The sequence below is a fragment of the Pogoniulus pusillus genome, chromosome 22, assembly GCF_015220805.1.
Source record: "Pogoniulus pusillus isolate bPogPus1 chromosome 22, bPogPus1.pri, whole genome shotgun sequence".
In the NCBI taxonomy this organism is placed as follows: Eukaryota; Metazoa; Chordata; class Aves; order Piciformes; family Lybiidae; genus Pogoniulus; species Pogoniulus pusillus.
The window spans coordinates 9,537,117-9,562,976 of record NC_087285.1 but is presented as its reverse complement, the minus strand read 5'-3'; the positions used below and the strand labels follow the sequence as shown (position 1 = coordinate 9,562,976).

Below are 25,860 nucleotides of genomic sequence, written 5' to 3'. Positions count from 1 at the left end.
TATAAGGTTAATACCTTCCCCACCCCCAACCCCCCCTAAAGAAACAGGATATTTCCTAGCTAATTTGTATGTGTCTAATTCTCATCTCAACAAAACCAAAGGCATGATTCGGGGTTTTTTTTAGCTTTGCTTTATTCCTCTCCACATTCCCACTCTGTTTCCATTCCTCCTCCCCTTTCCCAGTTTCTGGTATCCACAGGTTTCTGGGTTAACAACAAAATAACACAGGCTGGAACCTGTTCAGATTATTTTATTCCTTTTTTTTTTTAATGGCTTTTTTTTTTTTTGCTTGGAAAACCTTTTCCCCTTTCTTTCACCCGCCCCGCCGGGGAGTTCAAAGGGACATGTTCTCAAACAGGGCAGCGCTCTCCACACCCACACTTGCCACCTTGAGGGAGGGAGCGGCACGAAAACTCGCTGGTGAACATTTGTGCAAATATTCATTTGGCATCTGCTAATGTCAAGTCTGGCTGGATTGGGGCTGGGAGCTGTGGAAAAGCATAAATGAGCTGGGCAGACAGCAGAGGCCGAGCTACTTCGTTATGCAAACAGGAGTCTCTCGCAGTACTTGCTTCCTGGGGAAGGGGCTGGTGCTCTGTGTCATTTCCCTGGTGCTTTGTCCTATCTATTAGTCATGATGGCTTTGCTCATGCAAAGACCCTGCTCTGCTAAATGCTGGGTTGGGAAAGACCTTGAAAGATCACATAGTCCAACTCCCCTGCAGTCCAGTAGGGACATTTGCAACTAGTGCAGGATGCTCATAGCCCAAAAGCCCAACAGAACCTGATCTGGGATTGTTCCAGGGATGGGCCATCTCCCACCTCACCAGCCAACCAGGGCCAGGGCCTCACCAGCCTCAGTGTAGAGAATTTCTTCTGCTCTCTCGTCTGAGTCTCCCTGGTTTGGTATCAAATCATGACCTCTCATCCTCTCACAACTGGCCCTGCTCAAACGTCAGTCCCTGGCTTTCTTACACCCCCTTAAAGCACTGAAAGGCCACCAGAAGGTCTTCCTGAGCCTTCCCTTCTCAAAGCTGAACAGTCCCAACTCTTTCAGCCTGGCCCCATAGAGGAGGGTTTCCAGCCCTTCCATCATTGCTGTGTTCTCTTCTGTCCCTGCTCCAACAGGTCCATGCTTCTCCTGTGCTAAGGACTCCAGAGCTGGCCCCAGCACTTCAGGTGAGGTCTCAGCAGAGCAGAAGGACAGAATCTCCTCCCTGCACCTGCTGCCCATGCTGCTGAGGATCAGCCCACAGCTGGCTCTACACTGTGAGCACACGCTGCTGGCTGACATCCAGCTTTTCATCCACCAGCACCCCTAAGCCCTCCTCCACAGGACTGCTCTCCAGCCCTTCACCCTTCATCTTGGACTGAATACTGTGGATTTCCCCTACTTCAAAGGCTGGAGTCAGTTCCCGTTCACTTGCCGAGTGCCAAACCTTCCCTGGCCATCAGCAGGACCTTGAGTGCCACAAGAGGAGCTTCACTGCAGAAAAGGTGTCCCTGTCAGGTAAATTCAAGGGGAGCGGAGCAGCGGCTGACGGACCATGCGCTCTACAATCTGCTGGTAAATTCAGTACACCCAGTGCTGCTTTCTGGAAGTGGCACTGCAGCACCGAGGGCAGGGGTGGGCAGGGTCCAGGGAGGGGGTGTCACAGCACACTCTGCTTTGGGGCTTCAGAAACAACCCAATGGCAAGGGATGGTTGGCCATGTCAGCACAGCCCTGATGCATCCAAAAGCTGAGCTCCTCACTTGTGCCTAGCTCCAGATTCATGCCACCATGCCACAGGTGATGACAGGCCTGGCACAGGAGCAGCAGTTGTGGCACTGTGGCTCTAACCATGGGAAAATTCCACATTTCTAGCCTAGAACTTGCAAATTGAACAATCTACATTAGAGCTGGCTGGAAATTTCCCCAGATTTACAGCTAATTAGAACCTTTTCATTAAGGGAAACCTTTCTTATTGTCAAAAGAAGAAAAACTGGAACTGGAAACACATTCTTTTCACATTTAAGTATTTCTAGCCTCTGTTTCTAGGCTGGAAAAATGCAAAGACCTTTCCAAGGAAAGAAAGAAATCTAGTTAAAAAAAACACAAAACCTAATCCTTTAGCTGTACTTTTCAAAGAAAGGAACAAAATTTCCAAGTTACATTTCATTGGACCCCAACTAATTTCTGCTTTAGTCCTTGCTTAATCATCCCAGTCCAATCCCAAATTCGTCTCTAGCCTTGCTCAAGGCATCTCCTGAGGTGGCTGTCAGCACCAAGCAAGGGTGTTGTGGCACCCTAGGCAGGGTATCACTGCATGCATAGAGGGGCAGGAGGCTGCTCCAGGGTGCAGGCTACCATCTCCCCAGTCCTTGTCCCCAGGTCACCAGTAGAAAGGGATGCAGATGACAGCAACCCTGGTTCCTACCCTGTTCCTTTCATGTTGTGCATGTGAGGAGGGCCATGGCAGAGTCGGAGGCAGCAGAGGCTTGCTGCAGGGGGATAAAAAGTTAATAGAGGGAAACCACCACTATTTTTTCAGCAAATAGGAGGGAATTCTGAGGAGCTGATGCCACTACAAATATTCTAACAACTGGGTTGGAAAAGCCCAAGAGGTCTACCATGCTCAGCATGGTGCTGCATGACAGACACCACCCACCCTCCCCAGCCATCTGCTGCACCGTGCTTCTTATCCCTGTCATACCTCCAGTACAAAGGTCTGCAGCATCAGACATGTGGCAGGAGGCTCCTGCCCCAGAGCAGCAGAACACAGCCCAGATGGAGGAGCCCTCTTAGAAAACCTGAGCTCCTCCAGGGTCATATGGTCTAGGTGCCAAGCTGAGAGTGGAGCTAGTTTGCTCCCATGGAGAAAAAGTGGATGAAGCAAGTCTCCTGCTCCTGCCTGCCCAAGCATTGATCCCCAGGCTCCCCCAACATCTCTCTCCATCCCAACAACTTTCTCCAAAGCAGTAGGGTCTTGGAATCTTACTTTTGACTGGAAACATCGGGGAGAGGAATCTGAATTCCTTCTCATCAGCCTAAAGACTTCTTTACTATTTATGCCTGGGAACCATTCCCAGGAGAACTGTGTAGCTGGTTATGATTTAAATGTTTCTCCTAAGCCGGGAAATTTCCAGGAAGGTCTAATAGTAAACACAACAACGTGCCCACAAGTTACAAATCAGCAGTCCCGTGTGCTTAAGTCATTTGCCCAGGAAAATAATTAATGCAAACCCGATGGTGGTTTTCCGTTTGTTCCCTAAAACAATGTTATCAGTGCATGCCCTCGGTGCGTTTTTACTGCAATTACAAAGGTTTTGCTAGCTGCAAAGGGAGTCAGATTAACTTTTTTTCTTTTAAACTAATGACCATTTAATGTCAGATAAAAGGTTTAGAGGAAAGGATTAAGTACCACTTTCAACGGAGATAGTGGGAGATAATTGACTCAATTTACTCCCGACATCGGTGCAGGGCACCCCTACACGTGGCTGTTGAAATACAGCAGAGCAAGGGACGGGAACACAGACCCAGTGCTCTCCCCATGAGGGTGGGAGCTAGCATTTCCTCCTCTACCATCCCAGCACATCCAACTCAACGTCTCTAGCAGGTGTCCAAGTGCCCCCCAGCCAGATGCAGATATTCCTGATGTGGAACTAGCAGCACCCTTCAAACAGCAAAGAAGTTGCAGGACGGATGTGAAACTATTAATAATCCCTCCCTCCAAAAGCAGGTCATGAAACAAAGCGCTCCAGTTCAGACTCTTGCCAGCAGTCACAGCCCTCCCCTGATCTTCCACCCTCTGGCCACAGCCACATTCTCACTTGCACCCGTCACTGTTGCTCTGGAAACTTCCAAGCCAACCAACTTTCGGTAAGCTTTCATCTCTGTGTGCTCTTCTGCTTATTTTTTTCCCCTCCCATCATCACAATTGTCAAGGACATGGGGCACTTACCTTCTCCTGGAGCAATGTTTTCTGCTGTGCATCCACATGGCTGATCCCTTTGCACAGGCAAGGTTCCTCCAGGCACTGGCACTGACATCTGCTCATTGCCAAACCCTCCCTGGAGTCTTTTCTCTGTGTCCCATGGGATAATGTGGTCCTTTCTCCTCTGGTTGTCAAGCCACCAGGAAAGGTTCTGATTGCTGTTCTGGTGCTGTGACCACCTGCTTTGGGTGGAAAGGTGTTTAATGAAGCACGTACCATAAAGGTGTGCACCCCATCATAAAGTCCCAGGTCTCTCTCAAAGTGGCACTGCAGAAGTCACCTATAAATTTACATGTCATGAATTCCATCTAAGGGCAGAGTTTGGGTTTATTTCTCAAGTCAGTTGCTTCTCAAAGGCAGACCCTGCCTCCCAAGGCAGCTGTGAGCTGGTATCTGGCTTGTCCCACACATCTGGTGACTTGGTGCTCTGGAGAGGGAGAAGGACTTATCCAGAGCTTGTGGCTGAGCTGGCAGTGGTCAATCCCACTAACTCAGCAGAGCCACTGTCTGCTTGCAGAAGCCACCTGGGGAGGGTGAGGGGCCATTTTTGTTGTCTTCTTTCAAGGGCATGACATGATCTTAGTTCACACCTTGAAGAAGTACGAAGGAAGCATCCAGCCTTGAATCACTTGGCTGCTACAGCAGATCTTAGATTAGAGCACCTTGGGCCAGGTTCAGACCACCTACCATGAAGTCTGATGACAGCACCCCACAGTTGGGCTGGCCAGGCCAAACCCTCTCCTCATGCAGGCGATGAAGAGGACATCCAGTTACTCTGCAGCAGCCTGGAGCTTTCAGAGCCAGATCCACCTTGTGCCCTGCAGCTAGTTTTGATGCTTCCCAGCAAATCATGCCATGGAGCTGTTTAGGCTCCTGTAGCAAAGAGCTCACCACGTGCATGGATCTCCTCCTGAAATCACAGAAGAAACCCTTCTACAGTGTGCCAAATGGATGGGACTTGAACACCAAAATCCTCCAGGCAATGAAAGATCTCAGCCCAGATGTGTGCAAGGAGCTTGTACAATCAGGCTGCAAAACACTGAGCTCAAGACTTGCCACGTTCAAGATCTAACATCTCAACTTCACCCCTGGAACAGGACTGCTTGCACTTAGTCCTTGGGCATGGCTGGTGCAAACAGCAGCATAGGCTGGAGAAGAACTCGGTGACCCTCTGAAGGTAGGAGGTGACAGTTCTCTTCTCCAACTCCAATCAGCTGGCAAGGGTGGCCATACAACACTTGCCACGGGTCAGTGCTGGTGCTGTCTCAGTGGTAAGCAAAGGAGATGGTGTCTGTGCAATGTGGGAAGGACTCAGGGATCCAAAAAGCACCAAGAGAAAACACAAGCTAGGGTTTGTGAGCAGCACTGCTGCCACCTGGGCAAAGGAGGTCTCCTTAGGCAGAGGTGCCTGTGGGGCTTCCTACAAGGACCCTGCAAGGCCGTTATGGAGCATCTTTGCTGCTCCTTTAGCCAGTTCAGCAGTGTGAGAAATGGCAGACCAGGGCGATCGGACAGGGAAAGGATCCAAAGCACACCTGAAAGTATTCAGTGCTTTCTTCAGAGCTGTTTAACATGAAGGAAACAAGGTTGGACCACTATGGCTTTTGCTGGATGGGATGGGAGAAGCACTGGTCTCGTGAGGGGTTACACTGCCCATTGCCCTGCTTTTCCAGGTCTGGTCTCCAGGCTCCCATAGTCTGCATGGAAAGGTTAATCACCATGCCAAATGTTAATGTTGCCCAAGTCAAGAACCTCTCTTTCAGCAGTTTTGAAGTTTGCTGCCTTTCATTGAATTTCCCCGCCTGTGTTGAGAGCAGGTGAGCAGGAGATCCCAATTTACTTTCTCTGCAGTCTAGACTATTCATTACTTTCCTGTCTCTAAATGAGGCAGGCACAGTCCTTTCAATGCCTCCATAAAGCATTCCCTCCCCAGGCCTCTAATCATTTTCATTGTCAGCCTCTGAACGCTTATTATTTCCACTATATCCCCTTCTGAGATCAGATATCCCGAGAGGAGCCCTGCATGTTAGCAAGGGTCTCTTCCAGATCTCTGCTGTGAGCAGGCAGGCTTTGGGGAATATTTTACATCCCTCTCTTTAACCATCCTCATATTTTGCTTTACTTTCCCAACAGCAAAAGGGAAAAAAAAACTACCCTGGAGTCATTGTGGATAGCTCAACAAAAGCGTAAATTATTACAATTAATTTGGAGCTGGATGATGTGCATGTGGAGCTGAAATTATTCCTCACCCTGCCTTGCCTTGCAGTTGTCAGGGGTGAATTTTATCTGCCATTGTGCTGCCCATTCACCTAGCTTTGTGTGGTCTGACAATATCTCAACCCAAGGTGGTATATGGTTGCAGGCACTGCCGCTCTCGTTATTTACAATGGCTAATTAAGATCCTGCTACAACCTTCATCCCACCCTTAATTCTTACGAAGCAGCCAACAAAAGGTTTTGATTTCCTTTTTGGCTGGAAGACCTTTTGGCTTCTGCAAAAAGGGGATTAAGAATGAAAGCACATAAAGGTATGTGCACAATCACAAAGTCATAACAGCTCTCCGAGTGCAGTCTCCCAGGAATGAAATGCAGCATTAGCAAGAAGGGCTAATTGGGACCGGTTTAAAGAGTGCACATTGTGTAGCCGAGTCCAGTAACACTTTTGATCAGGCAGACAACACAGCCACAAATTGCTTTCTTTCCCCTCCAAAATATCTGGCCCCGCAGGAAACAGCGTTTTACCTTTCCCAAGCAGCCCAGCCAGACAGGCGGGCGGGCGGACTGTGCTCAGGAGCTGGGTGAGCTCTGTGGGTCACACCAGCTGCTCTGCAGGGCACAGCCTGGGCAAGCCCAGCTCTCCGTGAGGTCCAGATGCAGGGTCCCTGTTCCCCAGGCTCGGGGTCCCCAGAGACTAGTGCTTGCTCTGATATGCTCACCAGTGTCACTGTCATCACAACTTTAGGGTAGGAAAGGGCCATACAGATGCAGTTTGACCAGGCTTTCTCTCCAGGGAGTGTTTTGGGCATTGCCAACAGCTGTAGGTTTCACAGCAATTGCTCTCCATCACCTACTTGCCTTCAAATGCAGGTGGGTGCAGATCCCTGCTCTGAGGCTGCTTCCAGAGAGCCTCCCAATTGCAAACCTTGCTCCAGAGCCTCCCAGATGCAAACATTGTTACAGATTCTCGTGATTTGAACTTTGCACCAGAGCCTCCTGGTTGCAAATGCTGCTGCAGAGCCTCACAACTGCAAATCTTGCCCCAGAGAGCCTCCTGATTGCAAACCTTGCTCCAGAGGAAGCTGCCCTCCTTGCCGCCTGATCCTCCAGCAGGCAGCCACCCCTCAAAAGTTTTTTGCCCGAGGTCCCTGTGTCACTGAGCCAGCTCCACGAGCCAAGCTAGGGAGTCTGGTTTGTTAGCTCTTGGCAATGCCATCCCCCCAAATGCCATGGCATGCAGAAATCTATGAAAAGCAGAGACCCGAGACATGTGTTTTTGTTTGTTTGCATGTGCCAACATTTCCAAGGGCTCAGAAATGTGTGCCTGTGAAGGCTGCGTGTGTGTTACTCATTTAGGATCATTTTCAGCCTTTATAATAGGAGGCTCATTTTATCCTTTTGAACGCTCTCGAGCAGAGATGATCACAGCCCCAAAGCCTGCCATGGCTGTAAACAACATTTAAGCCCCACATAGTTGTCTCTCCTTGGAAAATGGTCCCAGGAAGAAATGGAAGGGTTTTCACTTTGCTCGTGTCAGATACACAGATAGATAGATAGGCAGCTCATTCCTCCAGGCTCCTTTGTAAACTCCAGCCAAGATTTTTACATTCTGATTCATGCAAATAGGATCAGATGATCAAAGTAACATGTGCTACCTCCCAGGAACTAATGCACTAAGCGCTGGCATGCTGCGGGCCATGGCCTATCGCACACCATCGCTTTCCCTCCTTGTTCCTGACAGGGCTTCCTCCTGTCCTTGCACACACCATCCCTCAGGCAGACAGCTGGCTCTGAACCAGCTGGGATGGGGTCTGCCTCAAGCTGCCTCTCTGCATGGCTTCACTGCACACTCAGAGGACCTTGTCTTGCCCCCCTCCTGCTCCACCCATGATACACAGTTTCTGATGGTGCATCTCTCCCTGCTGTGCTCCAAAACGGGTGCACCTTTATGGAACCCCTGGCTACAAAGTCTGGGGAGGAAAGCTCCCAATTACAGATTTTTCCCATTACTTCCAGGGCACCTTTCATTTACTCCAGGTGGAAGAAGGTTCAGAATTGCCTCTTTTGGGGAGAGGGTGGGAAATGGCTCTTCCAAGCCTGAGGCTGAGCAAGAGGGTGAAAAGAGAACTCAAGGGAGACACAGGTCACAGAATTACAGGCTGTCAGGGGCTGGAAGGGACCTCAAAAGATCATCTAGTCCAACCTCCCTGCAGAGCAGGAGCCTAGACCAGAGCACACAGGAACTCATCCAGATGGGGTTTTAATATCTCCAGAGACAGTCAGAACCATGTCCTTACTACTCAGTTGGGAAGGAGAAACTGCACCATCAGCTGGAATGCTTCACCCAGCCAGGACATGCTGTCCTTCATTTAGGCCATCCCTCAAAACACCCCAGGAAGCCCATGCTAATTGTGCTGCTTACCTGAGGAAGGAGCTCCCATTAGAGGTACGCTGTGGTTACAGCCTCTGTTATTCCTGGCCGCTGCGGTTGTTTTTTTCAAAACAAAGGCAGTGTTTGCTACCCTTCAGGCCCCAGCAGACCAGTTCAGCTCTCTTCAGCTTGGTTTGATGTGGCTTGGGAAACTCAACTGGTCGTTTCCCAAGCCTGTTGTAATTTGGTTTCTCTTCCTGTTGCTCAGCCACGGGTCCTTGAGCCTGGCAGGCACTGGGGATGTGCAGACAACTACACTTTTGTCTGCTCCAAAGCTCGAAATCAGCTCTTCCCCGGGGAAGTGTTGGTCACCTTTGGACTGCTCTGATCAGGCTACAACTTTCCATAACTTGCTGAGTATAAATGAGTCCCACCCAGACCAAAACCAGCCAGGTGCTGCAGCAATTGCCACCAGCCCAGAGCTCATGGCTTGGCTTGTCTCTGCAAGTCACCACTAAAACTTGACTGACAGATCCCAGTATGTACCAGACCTTGCTGTGCCACAGGGACTCTGCAGGTGACCACTAAAAGTGATGCTCACAATCTACATCTCTTTGGGTTGACACCTTAACATGGGCATTGTGGGCTTAAAATACCATGGACAAAAAGAAATGGTGTTGGGGGGGGGCTTTTTCTCATCAGCCTCTGGAGAAAAGACAGAGGAGCTGCAAGGGGGCAGCAAAAATGGGTAAGACATGGCCAGTGCAGAGAAAGTTTGGGCTCTGGGGAAAAGTGGTGGGATTCAACACGCAGAGTCTAAAGGTGCCATTTGCTAAGGAAGCAGTAAAATGCCACAGAGGTGGAGTTTTAGAGCAGGGCTTAAATTAATTTGGAGACAGTGAAAAAAGTAGCAGCTGAAAAGTAGGTAATGGAGGTGGGGTTTTTTTACACAACAAATATCACTTTTTTCCTTCAAAGCAAAGCTTCTGATTTCTCTTTGTCCCCTAAAAATTATCTCTGTTTAAAGTTACTAAGTACATTGTTAAATAGGATGAATTAAATGGTTTGGGGTAAGCCCATACCTCTCCACCCAGTACTTTGTCTTACTGGAGGAAAAGGGAAGAGGAAAAGGGAAGAGGAAAAGGGAAGAGGAAAAGGGAAGAGGAAAAGGGAAGAGGAAAAGGGAAGAGGAAAAGGGAAGAGGAAAAGGGAAGAGGAAAAGGGAAGAGGAAAAGGGAAGAGGAAAAGGGAAGAGGAAAAGGGAAGAGGAAAAGGGAAGAGGAAAAGGGAAGAGGAAAAGGGAAGAGGAAAAGGGAAGAGGAAAAGGGAAGAGGAAAAGGGAAGAGGAAAAGGGAAGAGGAAAAGGGAAGAGGAAAAGGGAAGAGGAAAAGGGAAGAGGAAAAGGGAGAAAAGTTTCAGTTTGCCGTGTTTTTTGCTCCCTAGTTTTTCAGCTCACACCGTTGGCTGCAAGAGAGCCCATGGAGGTGACATCACTCGGGAGGAATCTCCTCTCATCCGTCTCCAAATGACTAACAACAAACAGTCAGAAAATAATTGAAGTTTTATATATATCCCTTGGCCATTCAGGTGGTAGGGCTGGCACGAGACAGCAGCGCCTTAAACAGCTGTAGTGAATCTTAAGTATAAACTTCCACCCTTTGGCTCCACACCAGGAAATAATGCAGAGGGATATACCTGCTTTCCTCTGCCGCAGACAACAGCCGACGGCTTCCCTGCCTGCAGTGCAGGCAGCAGAGAAAAGCTTCTTTCCTGGGGGACGCTCATGCTTTGGCCTTTTCTGCAGCGTTGGATGAGAAGGACCAAACAGGGCTCTGGACTGAGAGACGAGGAACTACTGGAGTGGGTCTAGCAGAGGCTACAAAGATGCTGAGGGGCCTGGAGCATCTGTGTGTGGAGGAAAGGCTGAGAGCCTGGAGAAAAGCAGCCTGAGAGGGGATCTGCTTAATGCTCAGCTAGAGCTAAAGGGTGAGGTCAAAAGGCTGGGGCCAGACCCTTGTCAGTGGTGCCCAGTGACACAACAAGGGGCAATGGGCACACACTGCAGCCCAGAAAATTCCATCTAAACAGGAGAAAGAAATTCTTTGCTGTGAGGCAGCTGGAGCCCTGGAGGAGGCTGCCCAGAGAGGTTCTAGAGTCTTCATCCTTGAAGAGATGCTAAAGCCACCTGATCATGGCGATCACGGGCAAACTACTGCCTTATCAGGGCCTTTGGAGTGGGGGATCTCCAGAAATCCCCTTCAAGCTTTGCCATTGTGTGATTCTGTACCATGACAAGCAGATGGCTTTTCAGGAGGTATTTACAGCTACAAGGAGAAAACACACACCTCCTCCTCCTCCTTCATCAGCAGGTATCTGCACTGTAGATTAATCCATTGCCCTATAAAGAGTCACCACCACTCCCCTCACACTGTTTCATCTTACAACCTTATTTTTCAGAGGTGGGTGCAGCAATGTAGCATGCTGTTGGAGCCAAAGTCACCTATGCTTTCTGTTACCCAATTTGTTCTACCAAGAGCAGACTCTTTGACCAGAGTCATATTTTCCTTGGTGGATAATCTCTCCTGGACAAGTCAAACTGCTACAAGTCTTCTGCAGCTGGAGACTGAGGTCCCAGCTGCAATCTCCATTGCTCTTGTGAAATCTCCATTCTCTTTCACTGCTTTGGTAAAAGCACAGACACACTAAAATCAAGACAACTGTGGGCAGCAGGTCAAGAGATGTTCTCTTCCCTCTCTAATCTGCCCTGGTAAAGCCTAATCTGGAATATTTTGTCCAGTACTGGGCTCCCAGTACAGTTCAAGATGGACAGGAAACTGCTTGAGAGGGTACAGAGATGGGCTACAAAGATGATCAGGGAGCTAGAACATCTGTCTTAAGAAGGAAGGCTAAGGGACTTGGAGCTTTTTAGGCTGAGGAGGGTCTTATCAATGTCTATCAATACTGTGGATGACAGGAGGATGGGATCAGTCTTTTTTCAGTGGTGTGCAGTCACAGGAGAAGCAGCAATGAGCACAAATGTGAACATAGGAAGTTCCATCTACAAGTGAGGAGGAGCTCCTTTATTTGGAAGATGGTAGAGCACAGGAACAGGCTGCCCAGAGAAGTGGTGGAGTCTCCACCTCTGGAGTCACTCAGTGCCCACCTGGACATAGTGCTCCTGTGCAACCTGTGCTAGGTGAACCTGCTCTGGCAGGGTGGTTGGACTGGATGATCTCAAGATTTCTTCCAACTCTCTTATTCTGTGAGATTTGATGTGCCTGGTGGCCCTTGACCAACCACAGCATTATTGCAGAGTGCCGCTATCTGATCTCAGGGGTGAAAACCTTGCTACAGATGTAGCAGCACTTCTGGAACAGCAGCTACAATCTGCTTTTATTAAGTCAAATTGAGCAATATTCATTTCTAAGTGTGCCTGCCCAGAGCCCCACACACAGTAATGCCATCAGTTGCTTCAAGCAATCACCCAGCGCTACGCTCCTCGCTCTTGAGTTTAATAGTAATTAAATCCTCATTAACTACTTTCAGTTACAAAGCACAGCGAGTCTAATAGCATATGTGGGGAATCTCAGCTCTCATTCAGGGAGCCTGAAGACCTTCTGAAAGAGGTGGTAAACAACACAGACAAGCTTCTTCCCTAGAGTCAAGAGGTCAATGGAGGGACCTGTTCAAACGGGGCTGTTGACAAGCACTTGAACCTCTAGCCTAATCACCAAGCCTGATGCAGGTGAAGAAGCAGCACATGCCTACAAACACTCAATTCACACCATTCCAGCCAATAGATCTTTCTGACAGCACCTAAGCCAGGTGAGCACTGTTATCTCCTCACCACACTGACTTTTCACAGGCCAAGGAACTTGTCTCACTGCTGCCTAGGAAATGTTCTGATAAATCAATGACCCCAGTGCCAGAGGCCCCCGTTGCCAATTGCACAGCCTCTAGTTTCCATGTGCTGGTCTCCAAAGCCAGCAGGCATTGTGGGACAGGAAGAAAACCTTACCTGGTTGCTCTTGGCCTCACAGGAGATCCCTTCTGCCCAGATTTCTCCAGCACTTACCGCCTCCACCTCAGCGTTTCCCCGATGGCAAACAAACCCTGTTGTTCTGACAGTGAAACCATCAGTGCCATGGGCCATGGCGATATTTCAAGGAGAAAAAAGGCACTCGTAAATCCTTTCTCACTCTGAAAGTCAACTGGGTTTCTTCTCTTGGAGGTACTAACACAGCAAATCTCCAGCCTCTTCCAACCCCCCACCCCTGCGCTCCTCTGAACCTTCCCCAAATCTCTCCCACATGAATCAATCTGAAGGCAAATTTGGCAAAGCCTTCCAGCTCCCACCAACCAATTGTACCACCATGCCATCAGATCCTGCTTCCATGCTGGTTTCCCAGAGCACCAGGAGAGCAGCTTCCCCCTTATGTACACTGGCAGAGGGGCTGCTTGAGTGACCACCTGTGCTTACCTGGGCTATAGGCAACACCTGTAAGGCTGCCTAGCTTTCAGTGGAGCAGCACGGAGTAACCCTGCTTAGCACTGTTCATTTTTCTCCAGGCTTCTGAGGTTTGGGGATTGGTTCAGATAAGCATCCTCAAGCTTGCATGCTTATCTGCCCCATCTCCCAAACAGCTTTGATTTGCAGGATTTGGCTGCAACTACCAGGGTTATCTTGAGAAACCTTGTTATGGAGACTCACTCTTCTAATTAACAAGAAAAGTCTTCCTCAGTGGCTTTGAGCATTTTCAGCCTTGGAGGATATCAAGGAGGATAGCAGCACAGAGAAGGGAAAAGTCAAGTGAGCATCTCCTTGGACCTTCCCTTGGGCTCAGATGAGGTGAGTCTGCTCATCTAGCTGCTTTTCCCTCCTCTGTTTAATGCTGTCCTAACCCATCACCACTGTGGAGGCCAGTCCATATAGGCAGGTTCATGCCTTGCAGTTATGCATGGCTTCAACATCATCCATACCTTGGGAGAAAAGCTTGCTGCGCTGACCAGGAAGGCAAGTCACCAACAGGCGGGGAGAACTCTGCAGGGCAGGGGAGAGGGATTTGCATGGCTGAGGGCATGCAATATTGAACTAAACAACTGAAACAAACAGCCCCTCTCAAAACCTCCTGTGAAGGAAACACAAGCCATACGTAAGTATGTGTTAATTGAGTCAGTTGCTCATTTTCCAGTTTACTTTCTGCTTGGCCAAAGCTTTAGGAAATAGTCATTGGACTGAAAAGTCACAAATTTAGCTCCTGCACTTGAAAAATCACAGAAACTTAGAACTGCAGAATGGTTTGGATTGGAAAGGACCTTTCAAGGTCATCTAATCCAACAACTCCCTGCAGTCAGCATGGACATCTGCAACTAGAGCAGGAAACTCTTGGTCTGGTGCAATGGTATTGCCCCATGATGGGGGAGGACTCACATTTGCAACTGAGGCAAGTTGCTCAAAGCCCCAAGAAATCTGACCTGGACCTATTCCAGGGATGGAGCCTCCAGCACCTCCCTGGGCAACCTGTTCCAGTATCCCACCATCCTCAGAGTTCCCTCATTCTTATCCCCCTCATTGACCCTCACAAGATTTCCTCCTTGTGGGAGAAGGGAGATCTTAAGAGTGGCCTTCCTGTACCTGCAGGGGGCTGCAAGAAAGCCAGGAAGGGAATTTTTATAAGTACTCGTAGTGATAGGGCAAGAGGTAATGGATGGAAGCTTGAGCAGACGAGATTTAAACTGGAGATTAGGAAGAAATTATTTACAGTGAGTGTGGTGAGACACTGGAACAGGTTGCCCAGGAAGGTTGTGGATGCCTCCTCCCTGGAGGTGTTCAAGGCCTGTTTGGATGAGGCTTTGTGCACCATCGTCCAGTGGAAGGTGTCCCTGCCCATGGCAGGGGAGTTGGCTCTAGGTGGTCTTTGAGGTCCCTTCCAACTCAAACCATTCTGTCTCTATGAATTAGCAATGAAGTTTAGAGTGGCAAAACAACCCCTAACATGTCTTGTGGGGTTGGACTTTGATGATACTGTGACTTGATGATCTCTGGAGGTCCCTTCCAACCCCTAACATCCTATGATCCCGACACCTTCACAAAAACAACAAATAAGCATTAAAAAGAAACAAACAAACAAACAAACAAAAAAAAACCCAACCACTGCTCAGGGAGAAGAAAGAAGCATGAAGGAAAGAAAACAAAATTTAAAAAAAAAAAAAAAGGTATGTGTGTTTTAAATAACTTTTTTAATTGTTGAGGCAGTAATACTTGGTTCATGGAACTGCAATATACAGAGAGGTGAAATAAATAGCTTATATATATATAATATATATAATATAGCTGGTTTTAAAATATTCCCTTATCATTGGTGTACTAGGTCATCTTGTAGTCACTTGAATGTAGTTAGCAGCATTCTCCAGAACTGAGCACAATGCAGGATCACGGAGCCGTGACACCTTATGTCGTCAGAAAGGTTACAGAAGATCGATGCGTCGAGAACTCCACGGGAACTCAATCACTGCGGCACAAACCATCTTGTCGCGGGGCCGGCGTGCAGCAGACAATAAATAGGTGACTGCCAAACCGGCACTTTCCAGGGGTAAGGTCTCAGTAACTTTGGGAAAGAACTTTGGTTTTCTTTGGTTTTTTAGTTCGTTACTTTTAATAATTACTTTTTGCTTTGTCTTTGTTTTGTTTTGTTTTCCTCTGGGGATCTGCTTGTAAAGTTGTCCTTTCCAAAAAAAAAAACCAAAAAAACAAACCAACAAAAAGAAAAACCAACAAAAGAGAAAAAAAAAAACACCAAAAGAAAAACCAACAAAACAACAACAAAAAAAAGAAGTTAAAAAAAAAAAGCAAGATAAGCACCTGTGTGTCATCAACAACAAGAAGTCAATTTAAATAGAGCAGTTCGCTTTGTGTTTTCAAGTCACAATAAATCCCTAACAGCTTTTCCCCAGCGTTTTTTTTTGTTTTGCCATCTAGTCTTTTATTAATTTTTTTTTGTTGTTATTATTTTTATCTCTTTTTTTTTCCCTTTTTTTTTTCTTTTCTTTTTTTTTTTTTTTTAAACACAATGTACAAAAATAGAGCTTCTTCCTTATCTTTAATGTAAAAATATTCCTCTGGTGCAGTTTGTTATGGGTTTGGTTTTTTGTTTTTGTTTTTTTTCTTCTTTTTCTTTTTTTTTTTTTCTTTTTTTTGTTTGTGGGTTTTGGGGGTTTTGTTTGTTTGGGTTTGTTTTTCTTTTTTTTTTTGTGGGGGGGGTTTGGTTTCGTTTCTTTGTGGTTCATTATGGTGACACCGTTCTGGTCTGGTTTTAACTGGGGTTGGTGGGTCGTATTCTCTTAGTCCTCTTGGTGACTGTTGTGTACTTGAAAGGTTTCTGTATCTCCACTTGCCCCTTTGGGTACCTCTTCATAAAATGTACATCTTGTTGGTTTTCTCGGGTCTTGGGCCCTTTCCTTGGCCTCCCTTTTTTGGTGAATCCAACATACCAGCCTGAATACTTCGCTGACATCAGTGCCGTGTAGTTGTTCTCTAGAACTTTTTCAATGAAGACACACTCCTTGCTGGTGCCATCAGGCTGAGAAAAGGAAAACAAACAAAGCAAACAACAAAACATTCGTTATGCAAATACAAACTCAGTGTCCAAAACCCAATTTGGCATCAGCAAAATCATCACATCTGGATCTTGGGTTTGGTTCAGACATTGTTAATCGGAGCAGTAACAAACATCAGCTGAAACAGAAAGGATTAAGGGGGAAAAAGCATGAGGTCATAGTTTCATTCTTTTTTCTGTTTTTAAACACTCCTGTCCAGGGAGAGAAATTTTTTTCAAAGACAACAGTTGACTTTGCCCAGTCCAGCTCCTTCAGCTGCAAGCAAAGTGAGCCATTTAGCTGTGCTTTTTCCATTAGGGAAGGAGGATGAGCTGGACTCCTGCCAGGGAAACATTGTACTTCATCAGAAGAAATTTAAAAACCCAGGATCTTGCAAGGGCCAAACAACAGCCTTTCTCCTTGCACTGCTCACTTTTGATATGGTCTCCAAAATACTTCATGGGCTTGTGGCCATAACTACCCAAATCCCACTAAAATCCTTACAAGCCTTAGACTAAGACTTCCCAGCACTTTGAAAACTCCCCCACAGCACCGTGAGCATGACACCTGGCAAATAATCCATGCATGGAGCTCTGGAGATGAGCAGGGGGGTACTGGAGGCAGTGAGGTCTCCAGTCCCAGTCCACTCCCTGGAACAGCCTTGAAGCCAGCGGTTCCTTCAAACCCACATTGCACACCCCAGGCTTCACTCCAACTCACATCCCTGAGAAACAGCAGCAGCAGAAAGGGCTGTTCCCACGCTGGAGCAGATCCCTGGATGGGCCATCAACCTACCAGCACCTCAAAGTCATGGCAGCTGGAGGACTCAATGGAAGAGTTCTCAGTCACCCAACCCACCCCAGCTCCACTGCCAGAGAGTACCTGATTTTACATGTCTCAGGGTAGCTTTTTGTTTGCAACAGAGTTTGATTTCTGGTGGCAGAGGGGACACTGTCCTTCCCCTATCATGACCTTCCAATCTCAACCTAAAACCAGCCACCTAAAGCTCAAGGATCTGGCTTAGGAAGCCATGCCCCTAAATTACTTTCCTCCTTGCAGAGAGCCAGGATCAGCACAGAACTGGAGGCCAAAAGCTGCTGAGAGTAAGTGCTGATCCCCAACCACCCGGCAGCAAAATGCCCACCCTGCTGGGACCCTTTTTCTGATGCAACCACTGAGTTTGGCTCACAGTTTGACAGAGTTTGGCTCAGTTTGAAGATCTGGACTAAAAGATCCAGAACTTAGGTTTCAATGCAGTAAGCATCTGGATTTGGGACTCTATACAGTACTTGTGACATGGGAAGGAGTTGCAGCATTACCCAACAACATCTTTAAGTTCTTCATCATCGAGGACATTCTTCCCACCTATAATCTTCCACCAGAAAACAAGTTTTGTTCTTTAACTACTGAGTTACTGATGCTGCACCTAGAACACCATGTTGTTGTGTGCACCAGCACTTTGTGTTTTTTAGGCTCCAGAGAGGAATAAACACAGTAGAAGCATCATACAGGACTTAGTCAGACTAAGTCTCGGCAAAGCCAAAGGAAGGTTTTCTATCATATTAGCCCAACCCAACTGCATTTCACCTATTCCTGGGGGAACAGAAGAGCCACAGCAGCAGGACCACACAGCAGCAGCAGCACTGGTCAGTCTCAGGCTGCAGCAGCTTTGCTCAGGAGCTCCTGTGGGCAAGCAGATCAGCCCCACCTGTTTGTCACCCTTTTCCCAAGGCCAGGCCAGCCTGCTTTTTCCCTAGAAACCGTCCTAAAACATCTTGTGCAACCTCAGAAGAGGTTGGTGCAGTTCGTGGGAAAGGCAGGGACTGCGGGACAGGAGGGAAACCCCTTGGGCTGAGTTAGCTGAGGTTTCCCTACACCTCTGATCCCCAAATAACAGTGTGTGAGCTGTAAAAAGAGCTGTGAGAACCATCAGGCGTGACAATCCAGACAGGAGTCACGCAGGTAGAAGGTCTGCCATTGCCAGCTTCCACAAGCAGCCATCCCTTCCTGGATTAATAGCAGGAGCAGAGCTTGAATGCTCCAATAATATGTGATGTTTACCCTCAAATCATTCATGCACCATCACCCTGCCTAAAGGCTTTTGTTACCATGAGCAGGTCTCATTAAGAGAGCACAGGAAGAGCATGGCAACTTCTGCATCAGACATGCTAATCCGGGGTCTGTGTTCCCTATGCATGCCCCCTATGCAGGGACAAAGCTTCTGCCACCAGGACCAGCAATCGCAATCTCCACCCTGGACTAGGCACAAAGGTCCTCATTCTATCACCTAGGACTGGAAGCTCACAAACACTTTAATGAACGACAGAACTGGGCAAAGCTCAGTGGTTCCAGTTCCAGGGGGGCTGGGGGGGGGAGGTGTCATTCTGCAAGCCCTGGGTTTGATCAAAGCCACATGAGTGAGGAAGGGGGAAATCAGTCAACACCATGGGGTTCCACCAGGTTTCAATGGGAAGCCATAAAACCAGCCCCAGGTTGCTCAGGGCTCAGCCCACTACAAACCCTTCCCCAGTGAATGGAGAATTTTTAAACAATACCATGGCTGAGTTTCAAATCCACCCAAACCCAGGTGCTGCTGAACCGACCGGATCCGTACCGCAGGGGGAGCAGGTAATTGGAAGGGCTGCTCCCCCTGCGCTCACGGAAAGGGCCTGGACTGGAGCCCTGACCTTGTTGCTAGGAGAATTAAGGCGTTTTCGTGCGATTTGGGAGGTTTCTGCTCGCACTGCAATGTCAGTTTCTCATGGAAAATGAAGACTGGAGTGAAAAGGAAAAGTGTGTGTGTGGGAGGGGAACTTATTCTATTAATAACAAAAAAGTATTTACTTATACCTTCAACTTTGCCGAAAGAGCCTAAGATGGAGACAGGAGGTGAAGGAATAACAAGGTGCAACTTCAGGCCAACCTCAGGGCTAATTTGAAGTAAACAAGGTGCATGAGATAACTTCTCTCTGGAAGAGGAAGAGCTAAACCATTTGATAACATGAAATTACAGTAACATCTACAAGTACCTCGAGATAGATCAGGATAAGGCCCTCACTTCCCCAAGCAGAGCATTCCTGTCCATGCTAAGACATGCCAGAGGCAGACAAATTACTTGCAAATAATTACAAGATGATTTTACAGCATCTCCTATAATTCCTAGCAGAACTAACCACTCACACACATTACCTATAACCACGGAGAGCTGGTGAGCTATTAGGGAACAAAGCACTTTATAATGGTTTGCAACACTTTGGAAGTGTCACTTTGTTTTCACCAGGAGCCTATCACTTAAGACCTAGTCACGTCCCTCTGTTCAAGTGACAGCACAGGAGTCACCCATCACCTCACTCCACCAAAAAGAGGGGGATATAAGAGAAAAGGGAGATGGCTTTGGGCAAGCATCACCCCCTGCTCCAGCCACTTGCTGCTCCTTGTGCAGATGCTTGCTGTCGATACAGGGCTGCACCCTTTGCTGCCAGCATTAGCTGGGAGATGCTGCCAAGCCACATTTCACACATACTTAGCTGTCAGGATGCACCTTGCTGAGTGCTTGGCCTCCAAAATCTGGTGGCTTAGAGAATCATAGACTTAGATTATTATTATTTGGATTGGAAGGGACCTTTAAAGGTCATTTAGTCCAACCCCCTCTGCAGTCAGCAGGGACATATGAAAATAGAACAGGGTTCCCACAGCTCCAAACAACCTGATCTGGAATGGTTCCACAGATGGGGCATCTCCCATCTCTGCATTTTGAACTGATTCTTTAAAATAGAGTTCTGGAAAGCCTGGGAGCTGTGCAGGAACCACACAGCCTAGTGTGTGATGGCACTGCCCCATGATGGGGGAGGACCTACATCCATCCCTGCATCCCCATCACCTCACAGAGCAGGGCAGCTAGAGGGCCTTTGTGGTCCTGGAGTGTCTCACACGTACCTGGGAGGCAGTCCAACAGGCAGCATCTTCAGCCAAGCTCCCTGATCAAAGAAAGTGAGCTCCATTGCAGAGGCATAACCCTACCCCTGCAAAAGGCAAGGGCTCTCTTCAAGTGAGCACCTCCACCCCTAAATAGCCAGTTTGACCCTAGGGGCTGCTGCCTGGCCTCATGACAAGGCCATGCCACCATGAAGGTGACATCTGGCAGCTCAGTTCTTTGCAGAGAAATAATTCAGAGACCTTCCAAGAGCTGTGGGAAGGTGTAGTAGCTGTTAGCCAGACTTCTGATGAACGCCTTTAAAAATGCCTGATCTAATGGCCACCTTCCACCGAAAGCCCTTGGGCTTTGCAGAGGTGAGGGGAAGCACAGCCACACTCATAAAGCCTGAGCAGCACAAAGCAAATGGCTCTTTTAGAGCATCTCATGGAATCACAGACTCATAAAGGTTGAAAGGGATCTCTGGAGATCATCCAGGCCTACCACCCTGCCAGAACAGGTTCACCTAGCACAGGAGCACTATGTCCAGGTGGGCAATGAGTGACTCCAGAGCAGTCTGGACAGCCTGTTCCCGTGCTCTAGGCAGCCTGTTCCCGTGCTCTACCATCTTCCAAATAAAGGAGCTCATCCTCACGTGTAGATGGAACTTCCTATGTTCACATTTGTGCTCATTGCTGCTTCTCCTGTGACTGCACACCACTGAAAAAAGACTGATCCCATCCTCCTGTCATCCACAGTATTGATAGACATTGATAAGACCCTCCTCAGCTTAAAAAGCTCCAAGTCCCTCAGCCTTCCTTCTTAAGACAGATGTTCTAGCTCCCTGATCATCTTTGTAGCCCATCTCTGTACCCTCTCAAGCAGTTTCCTGTCCATCTTGAACTGTACTGGGAGCCCAGTACTGGTCAAAATATTCCAGATGAGGCTTTACCAGGGCAGATTAGAGGGGCAGAACCTCCCTTGACCTGCTGGCCACACTGTTTGATGCCACTGGCCTTCTTGGCCACGAGGGTGCATTGCTAGCTCATGGTCTTCCTGTTGCCCACCAGTACTCCCAGGTCTCTTTTCCACCAAGCTGCTTTCCAGAGTCCCTCACCTCTACTGATGCTGGGTTTTTTTCCTCCCTAGGTGCAGGACTCTACACTTGAACTTCTTGAACTTCTGCCCAACTCTTCCAGCCAGTCCAGGTCACACTGGATGATGATCTCCTATAAATAAGAATTTGGGACCAGCCCTGGATACAGAATGCTGCTGCCCAGTGACAAAGCTGTGGACTCCAGTGGTCCCAGGACTTTTATTGAGTCAGGTTAGAACAGCAGCAGCCAGTCAAGGCACCCCCTCCAGGAAGGGCTATCTTGAGCACGGGGTTGTTTATATATCATGGTCCATTTCCACCCCATGTGCAGTTGAAGACCTCAGAGCTGAAGGAGCTGTGCCTGAGCCAGGGGCTCTCTAAGTGCCCCGAGGCTGCTGAGGAGCAGCAGTGGGTTGTTTGTGCAGAGCATTTGGTGAAGGGCTTGCCAGTACTAAACATGAAACACGCTGAACTGACACTAAAGCAGAATTAAGTGCCAAAGCATTTGCTGCTTCTACAATTACACTCCAGAGCGCTTTGGTGAGCCTGCTCTCCTTTTTTTATGACCCAACTTGGTCTCATTGTAGTTTGGCTTTCTCATTTTAAGTTCTCCAAATGGAAAGGATCAAAGGGCTCTTTGTTGTCGTAGCAGGAGCGCTCCTCGGAGCGAGGCATTCCTGCCACCAACAGCTTGCTGCTCAGGGGGAATTCGCAGCAGCCTCTGTGCCACCAGCCCGAGCCAAAGCATTAGCAGGTGCAGCGGCTGCCTCCGCCTTCCCCCCATTAGCTGGCCACGCTGAAGCCACCTGAGCAGCTTTTTATGGGAAAGGGAGGCTGGGGCAGGTTTTCTCAATTATGCTTCACAAATCTGGCTCAGTGGGCACCAGCAAATCCAAACTTCACTTGGCTTTTATGGCAACAAAAGCAGCTCGAGTAACACTGTGGTGCAGGGAGAGATGCCTCCAAGACTGAAAGGTTTCTCTGTTTGCAAAGCTCAGGGCACAAATCAAGTCCCACGAGTGATGGTCTCGTTAGCTAAGCTCCCACTAAAATGCTTCCCCCCTCCTCAAACGATGCTGCAATTTGAAGTTCTCAGGGTAAAAAGACTGAACATGTTGTGCTGCAAATACTAACAAATACCAAACCTAACAAAACCCACCTGTGATGACCTAGGAATGTTGGCTTGGCACAGGGCACAGACCTCTTCAGCCTTTCAAGTGAGAGGGAAGTGACTCTCCTATCTAATTATCACCCTTCTGCAAGTTCAGTCCTCAGGCTTGAAGTAAAACTGTGGTGATACCAGCCCTCTGTACCAGTAGGAGCACTTCCCTCAGGAAGGAAAGCAAACCTCCTTTCTTCAAAACTCTGGAGCAGGGAAAGCTACTGCTCAAGCGGAAGGTTTCCAAAAAGCCTGCTTTTGCAAGGAAAAACCCTGAGAACAGACCCTCTCTGCAGCCTGTACCTACCTCTACAGACAGACAGTCAGACAGAGGGAGTTCCTGAGCAGTGGCACCCCGCCGTGCTGGACCTCAGGCCATCTCCAGGTGTGAGACACAGCCCCTGAGCTCAGCCTGAGTTCAAAGGGCTGCTCGACATTTCCCTCCCACGTTGGCACTGTTAGATTCACACGCTGCACTAGACAGAAGATATCCTGCCCTGTGTTCCTAAATTTCAGAGCAAGGGTTGGGCTGTCAGGAGATGTGTGGCTTGGCAGCCCCAGTAAGCCGCTCCTGAAGCATCCCCAGGTGAGGACTAAGGGCTGGTGCATCCTGCATCACTGACAGCCCCTATATAGTCCCAGAAGTGCTTACACAGCCTGCACCTAATGACATATGATTTTCAGGAAGCATGTTACTTCCCTGTGGTTTTGCACAAGCTCAACTCCAAGTCAGACAGGTACCACTAAGAAGCTCCTCCAGACTCACTGCCCATGGCTTGGAAAATTCCAAGAGGAAGATAATACAGCAGGGGCTGTGTTAATGTCACAGCTTTTAGCACTTCCCTCTCTCCCCCTTCACATGTAAACCTTTTAAAGGTAGGTCAGAAAGTGTGATAACGAGGTGGGTACAGGAGCTAACAGACCCAGCAGCGCTGTAGGAGATGCAACTCCCCACACAGCAGCACAGCCAAGTGCTCTGGCTGCTGGTAAGCTGGGGCCAGCCATCTTGTCCACTTTACAGGCATTATCAGCACAGACCCTCATAAGCATCCTGATGCTCAACATCCTGGATTTATGGCAAGGCATCTTGACCAGAGAGACACCTCTTGACCCAAATGCACATTCTTCCTCCTCAACTGGGCTGTAAATCAGGGAAGACACATCTGTAACTGCCAAGAGTTACTCAGCTTCATGAATGTTTCCTCCAGCTCTCTGCCCTCTGAACCTGCACAATCCTCTGAGGAAAATACTTAGGAGTCATGATGAGCAGTTCAATAAAAGTGTCTGCCAGCACAGCAGGGAGGTTAATTATGTATAGAGGACATCTAAGTGCATTCATGATCGGGGAAGTAACACAAAACCCACATGGAGGAGATCCTCCAAAGAGAGTACATCTCCATTCAGAGGCACAGTTTGACAACAGCATCACCCGTGCCTGCACCCACCTGCCCAAATGCTCCAGGGGTCCATCCTATCTCTCCTGAGAGCATGGGAAAAAGAAATGGGCACAGTCTTGCACATGTGGGATGGGATCTACAGGCTTCACCAGCCCGGTCCCTGACAGGAACAAGCTGCAGGAAGCAAGGGAGGAAACAGATGGTTTAAAAATTTTATTTCCTTCGACCTTCCATCCAAAAATTCCTCTTTTCTAACCAATATCTGTTCCATAACTCTCACACTGCTCTAGAAAAGATTTTTGTCACAGGATAAACAGGTAGATGCAGAGATGAGGAATGGTCTCAAGTTGCACCAGGAGAGGTTTAGGTTGGACATTAGAAGAAGATTCCTCACTGAGAGGATTCTCAAACACTGGAACAGGCTTCCCAGGGAGGTAGTTGAATCCCCATCCCTGGAGGTGTTCAAAAGACAGAGATGTGATACTGAGGGGCATGGTTTAGCACCAGCCTTGGTAGAGTTAGAGAAAGGTTGCCTCAATGATCTTAAAGGTCTTTTCCAACAAAAATGATTCTCTGATGCTATGAAAGGGGTGTTTTTTAGGGATGAACCAAACAAGGCTGAGGCTGTGCCAAGACGTGCCTCCTAACCTGCCCATTCCATCACAGGCACACCTATTGCTGGCAGTATGGCAGAATGGCACACATCTAATGGTAATTAGAGCAAATGAGATAGGCCTCATCTGGACAGATGAACGTTTGGCTAACAGAAATTCCTAAGTGCATCTCAAAGACCTACCTGTACTTACTATGAATAATGAGGAAAGTCAATCACTTTTTAAATGCACTTTATGAAAGCAATAGAGAATTAAGGAAAAAAATCTAAGTTGAAACTGTGGGCTCCCTGCACTAGGAAGCTACTGCTTCAGGTGTGACATCTGAGCAGGTCTAGAACATCTACCATTACCTGCACCTACCTGACCCAGCCACATGCATGCTTCTAGATGTTAAATATGGCAAGAGCTGGGAAGGTGTTTTTAGCCACCCACACGAAGCGCATGTTGGATAAATGCACTGCTACGGTCATTTAACCTGACCTGAAATATTCCAACATGACACACTGGTGTGGCCACCAAGAAACACAGGAGACAGGATGTTAGCAGCTTTATGGTGACACTTGCTCCTTGAACATAGAAAGGACTTTATTAAATCACCACCTAGCTTTCAAGAGGGTGTTGATTTTCCTGGAAGTGAATATGCAACTGCCAGCCACAGGATAAAAGAAAGACTGAAAGGTGAAAGCTTGTAAGCTTGGTCTGCAACATGAACCTTAGACTTTGCAAAGCTACAGTCTGAGGGCCAATTGGTGCTTCTTAGGCATACATGAAGAAAAACATGAAGTTTCCTCAACAGCAATCACAAGAAACTCATAATCCTTTTACACAGCTCTCTGGTGACCAAACACAGCCTGGAGATAAAAGGGACAGTGTTCGCATCCTCAGCCAAGCAACTACAGCTCCCCAGCATAAAACCAGTCTCATGAAGGAATTCAGCTTTTAAAATAGAAGGCCAAAGGACCTCTTGCTTCATTTCAGACTGAACGCTTAAAGCACTGTGGCTCTGCACACAGAGCTTCAACACTACCTCTAATATCCCTGCCCAACCAAAATCAGCCACCTGCCATCCCATACCGCTACAAAACAAACAACCTTCTGTATCTAGCTCTGGAATCACCAGTACAAGAAGGACATAGAGGTGTGAGGGAGGGGCATAAAGATGATCAGAGGGCTGGAGCAACTCTCCTATGAGGACAAGCTGAGAGAATTGGGTCTATTCAGTCTAGAGAAGGCTCCAGCAAGACCCAATAGTGCCCTTGCCTACCCAAAGGAGGTCTGCAAGAAAGCTGGGGAGGGACATTTTATAAGAGCATGAGGTGAAAGGACAAGGGGCAGTGATTTTGAACTAGAGGAGGGTAGATTTAGATTGGACATTAGAAAGAAGTTCTTTACTATGGGGGTGGTGAGGCATTGGAACAAGTTGGCCAGAAAAGTTGTGGATGCCTCTTTCCTGGAAGTGTTTAAGACCAGGCTGGATGAGGCCTTGAGCAACCCAGTTCAGTAGAAGGTGTCCCTGCCCATAG

At 48.1% G+C, this 25,860-nt stretch overlaps 1 protein-coding gene and 1 long non-coding RNA gene across 4 annotated transcripts in view; one reads left to right on the top strand and one right to left on the bottom strand.

The window, feature by feature from the left end:
* The first annotated feature begins 14,588 nt into the window (after positions 1–14,588).
* On the top strand, positions 14,589–17,626 carry LOC135185155 (uncharacterized). The gene is made up of 2 exons (XR_010306379.1): positions 14,589–15,155; positions 17,218–17,626. It is a non-coding gene; the product is annotated as an uncharacterized LOC135185155 (long non-coding RNA).
* The window catches only part of FGF18 (fibroblast growth factor 18), a 76,775-nt gene continuing 66,663 nt past the window's right edge, over positions 15,749–25,860 (bottom strand). For all 3 annotated transcript variants that reach the window (XM_064161645.1, XM_064161646.1, XM_064161647.1), the window contains one exon: positions 15,749–16,142. In XM_064161645.1, the coding sequence (XP_064017715.1) occupies positions 15,876–16,142 (267 nt within the window). In that variant the 3' untranslated portion in view covers positions 15,749–15,875. The remainder of the gene's footprint in view (positions 16,143–25,860) is intronic.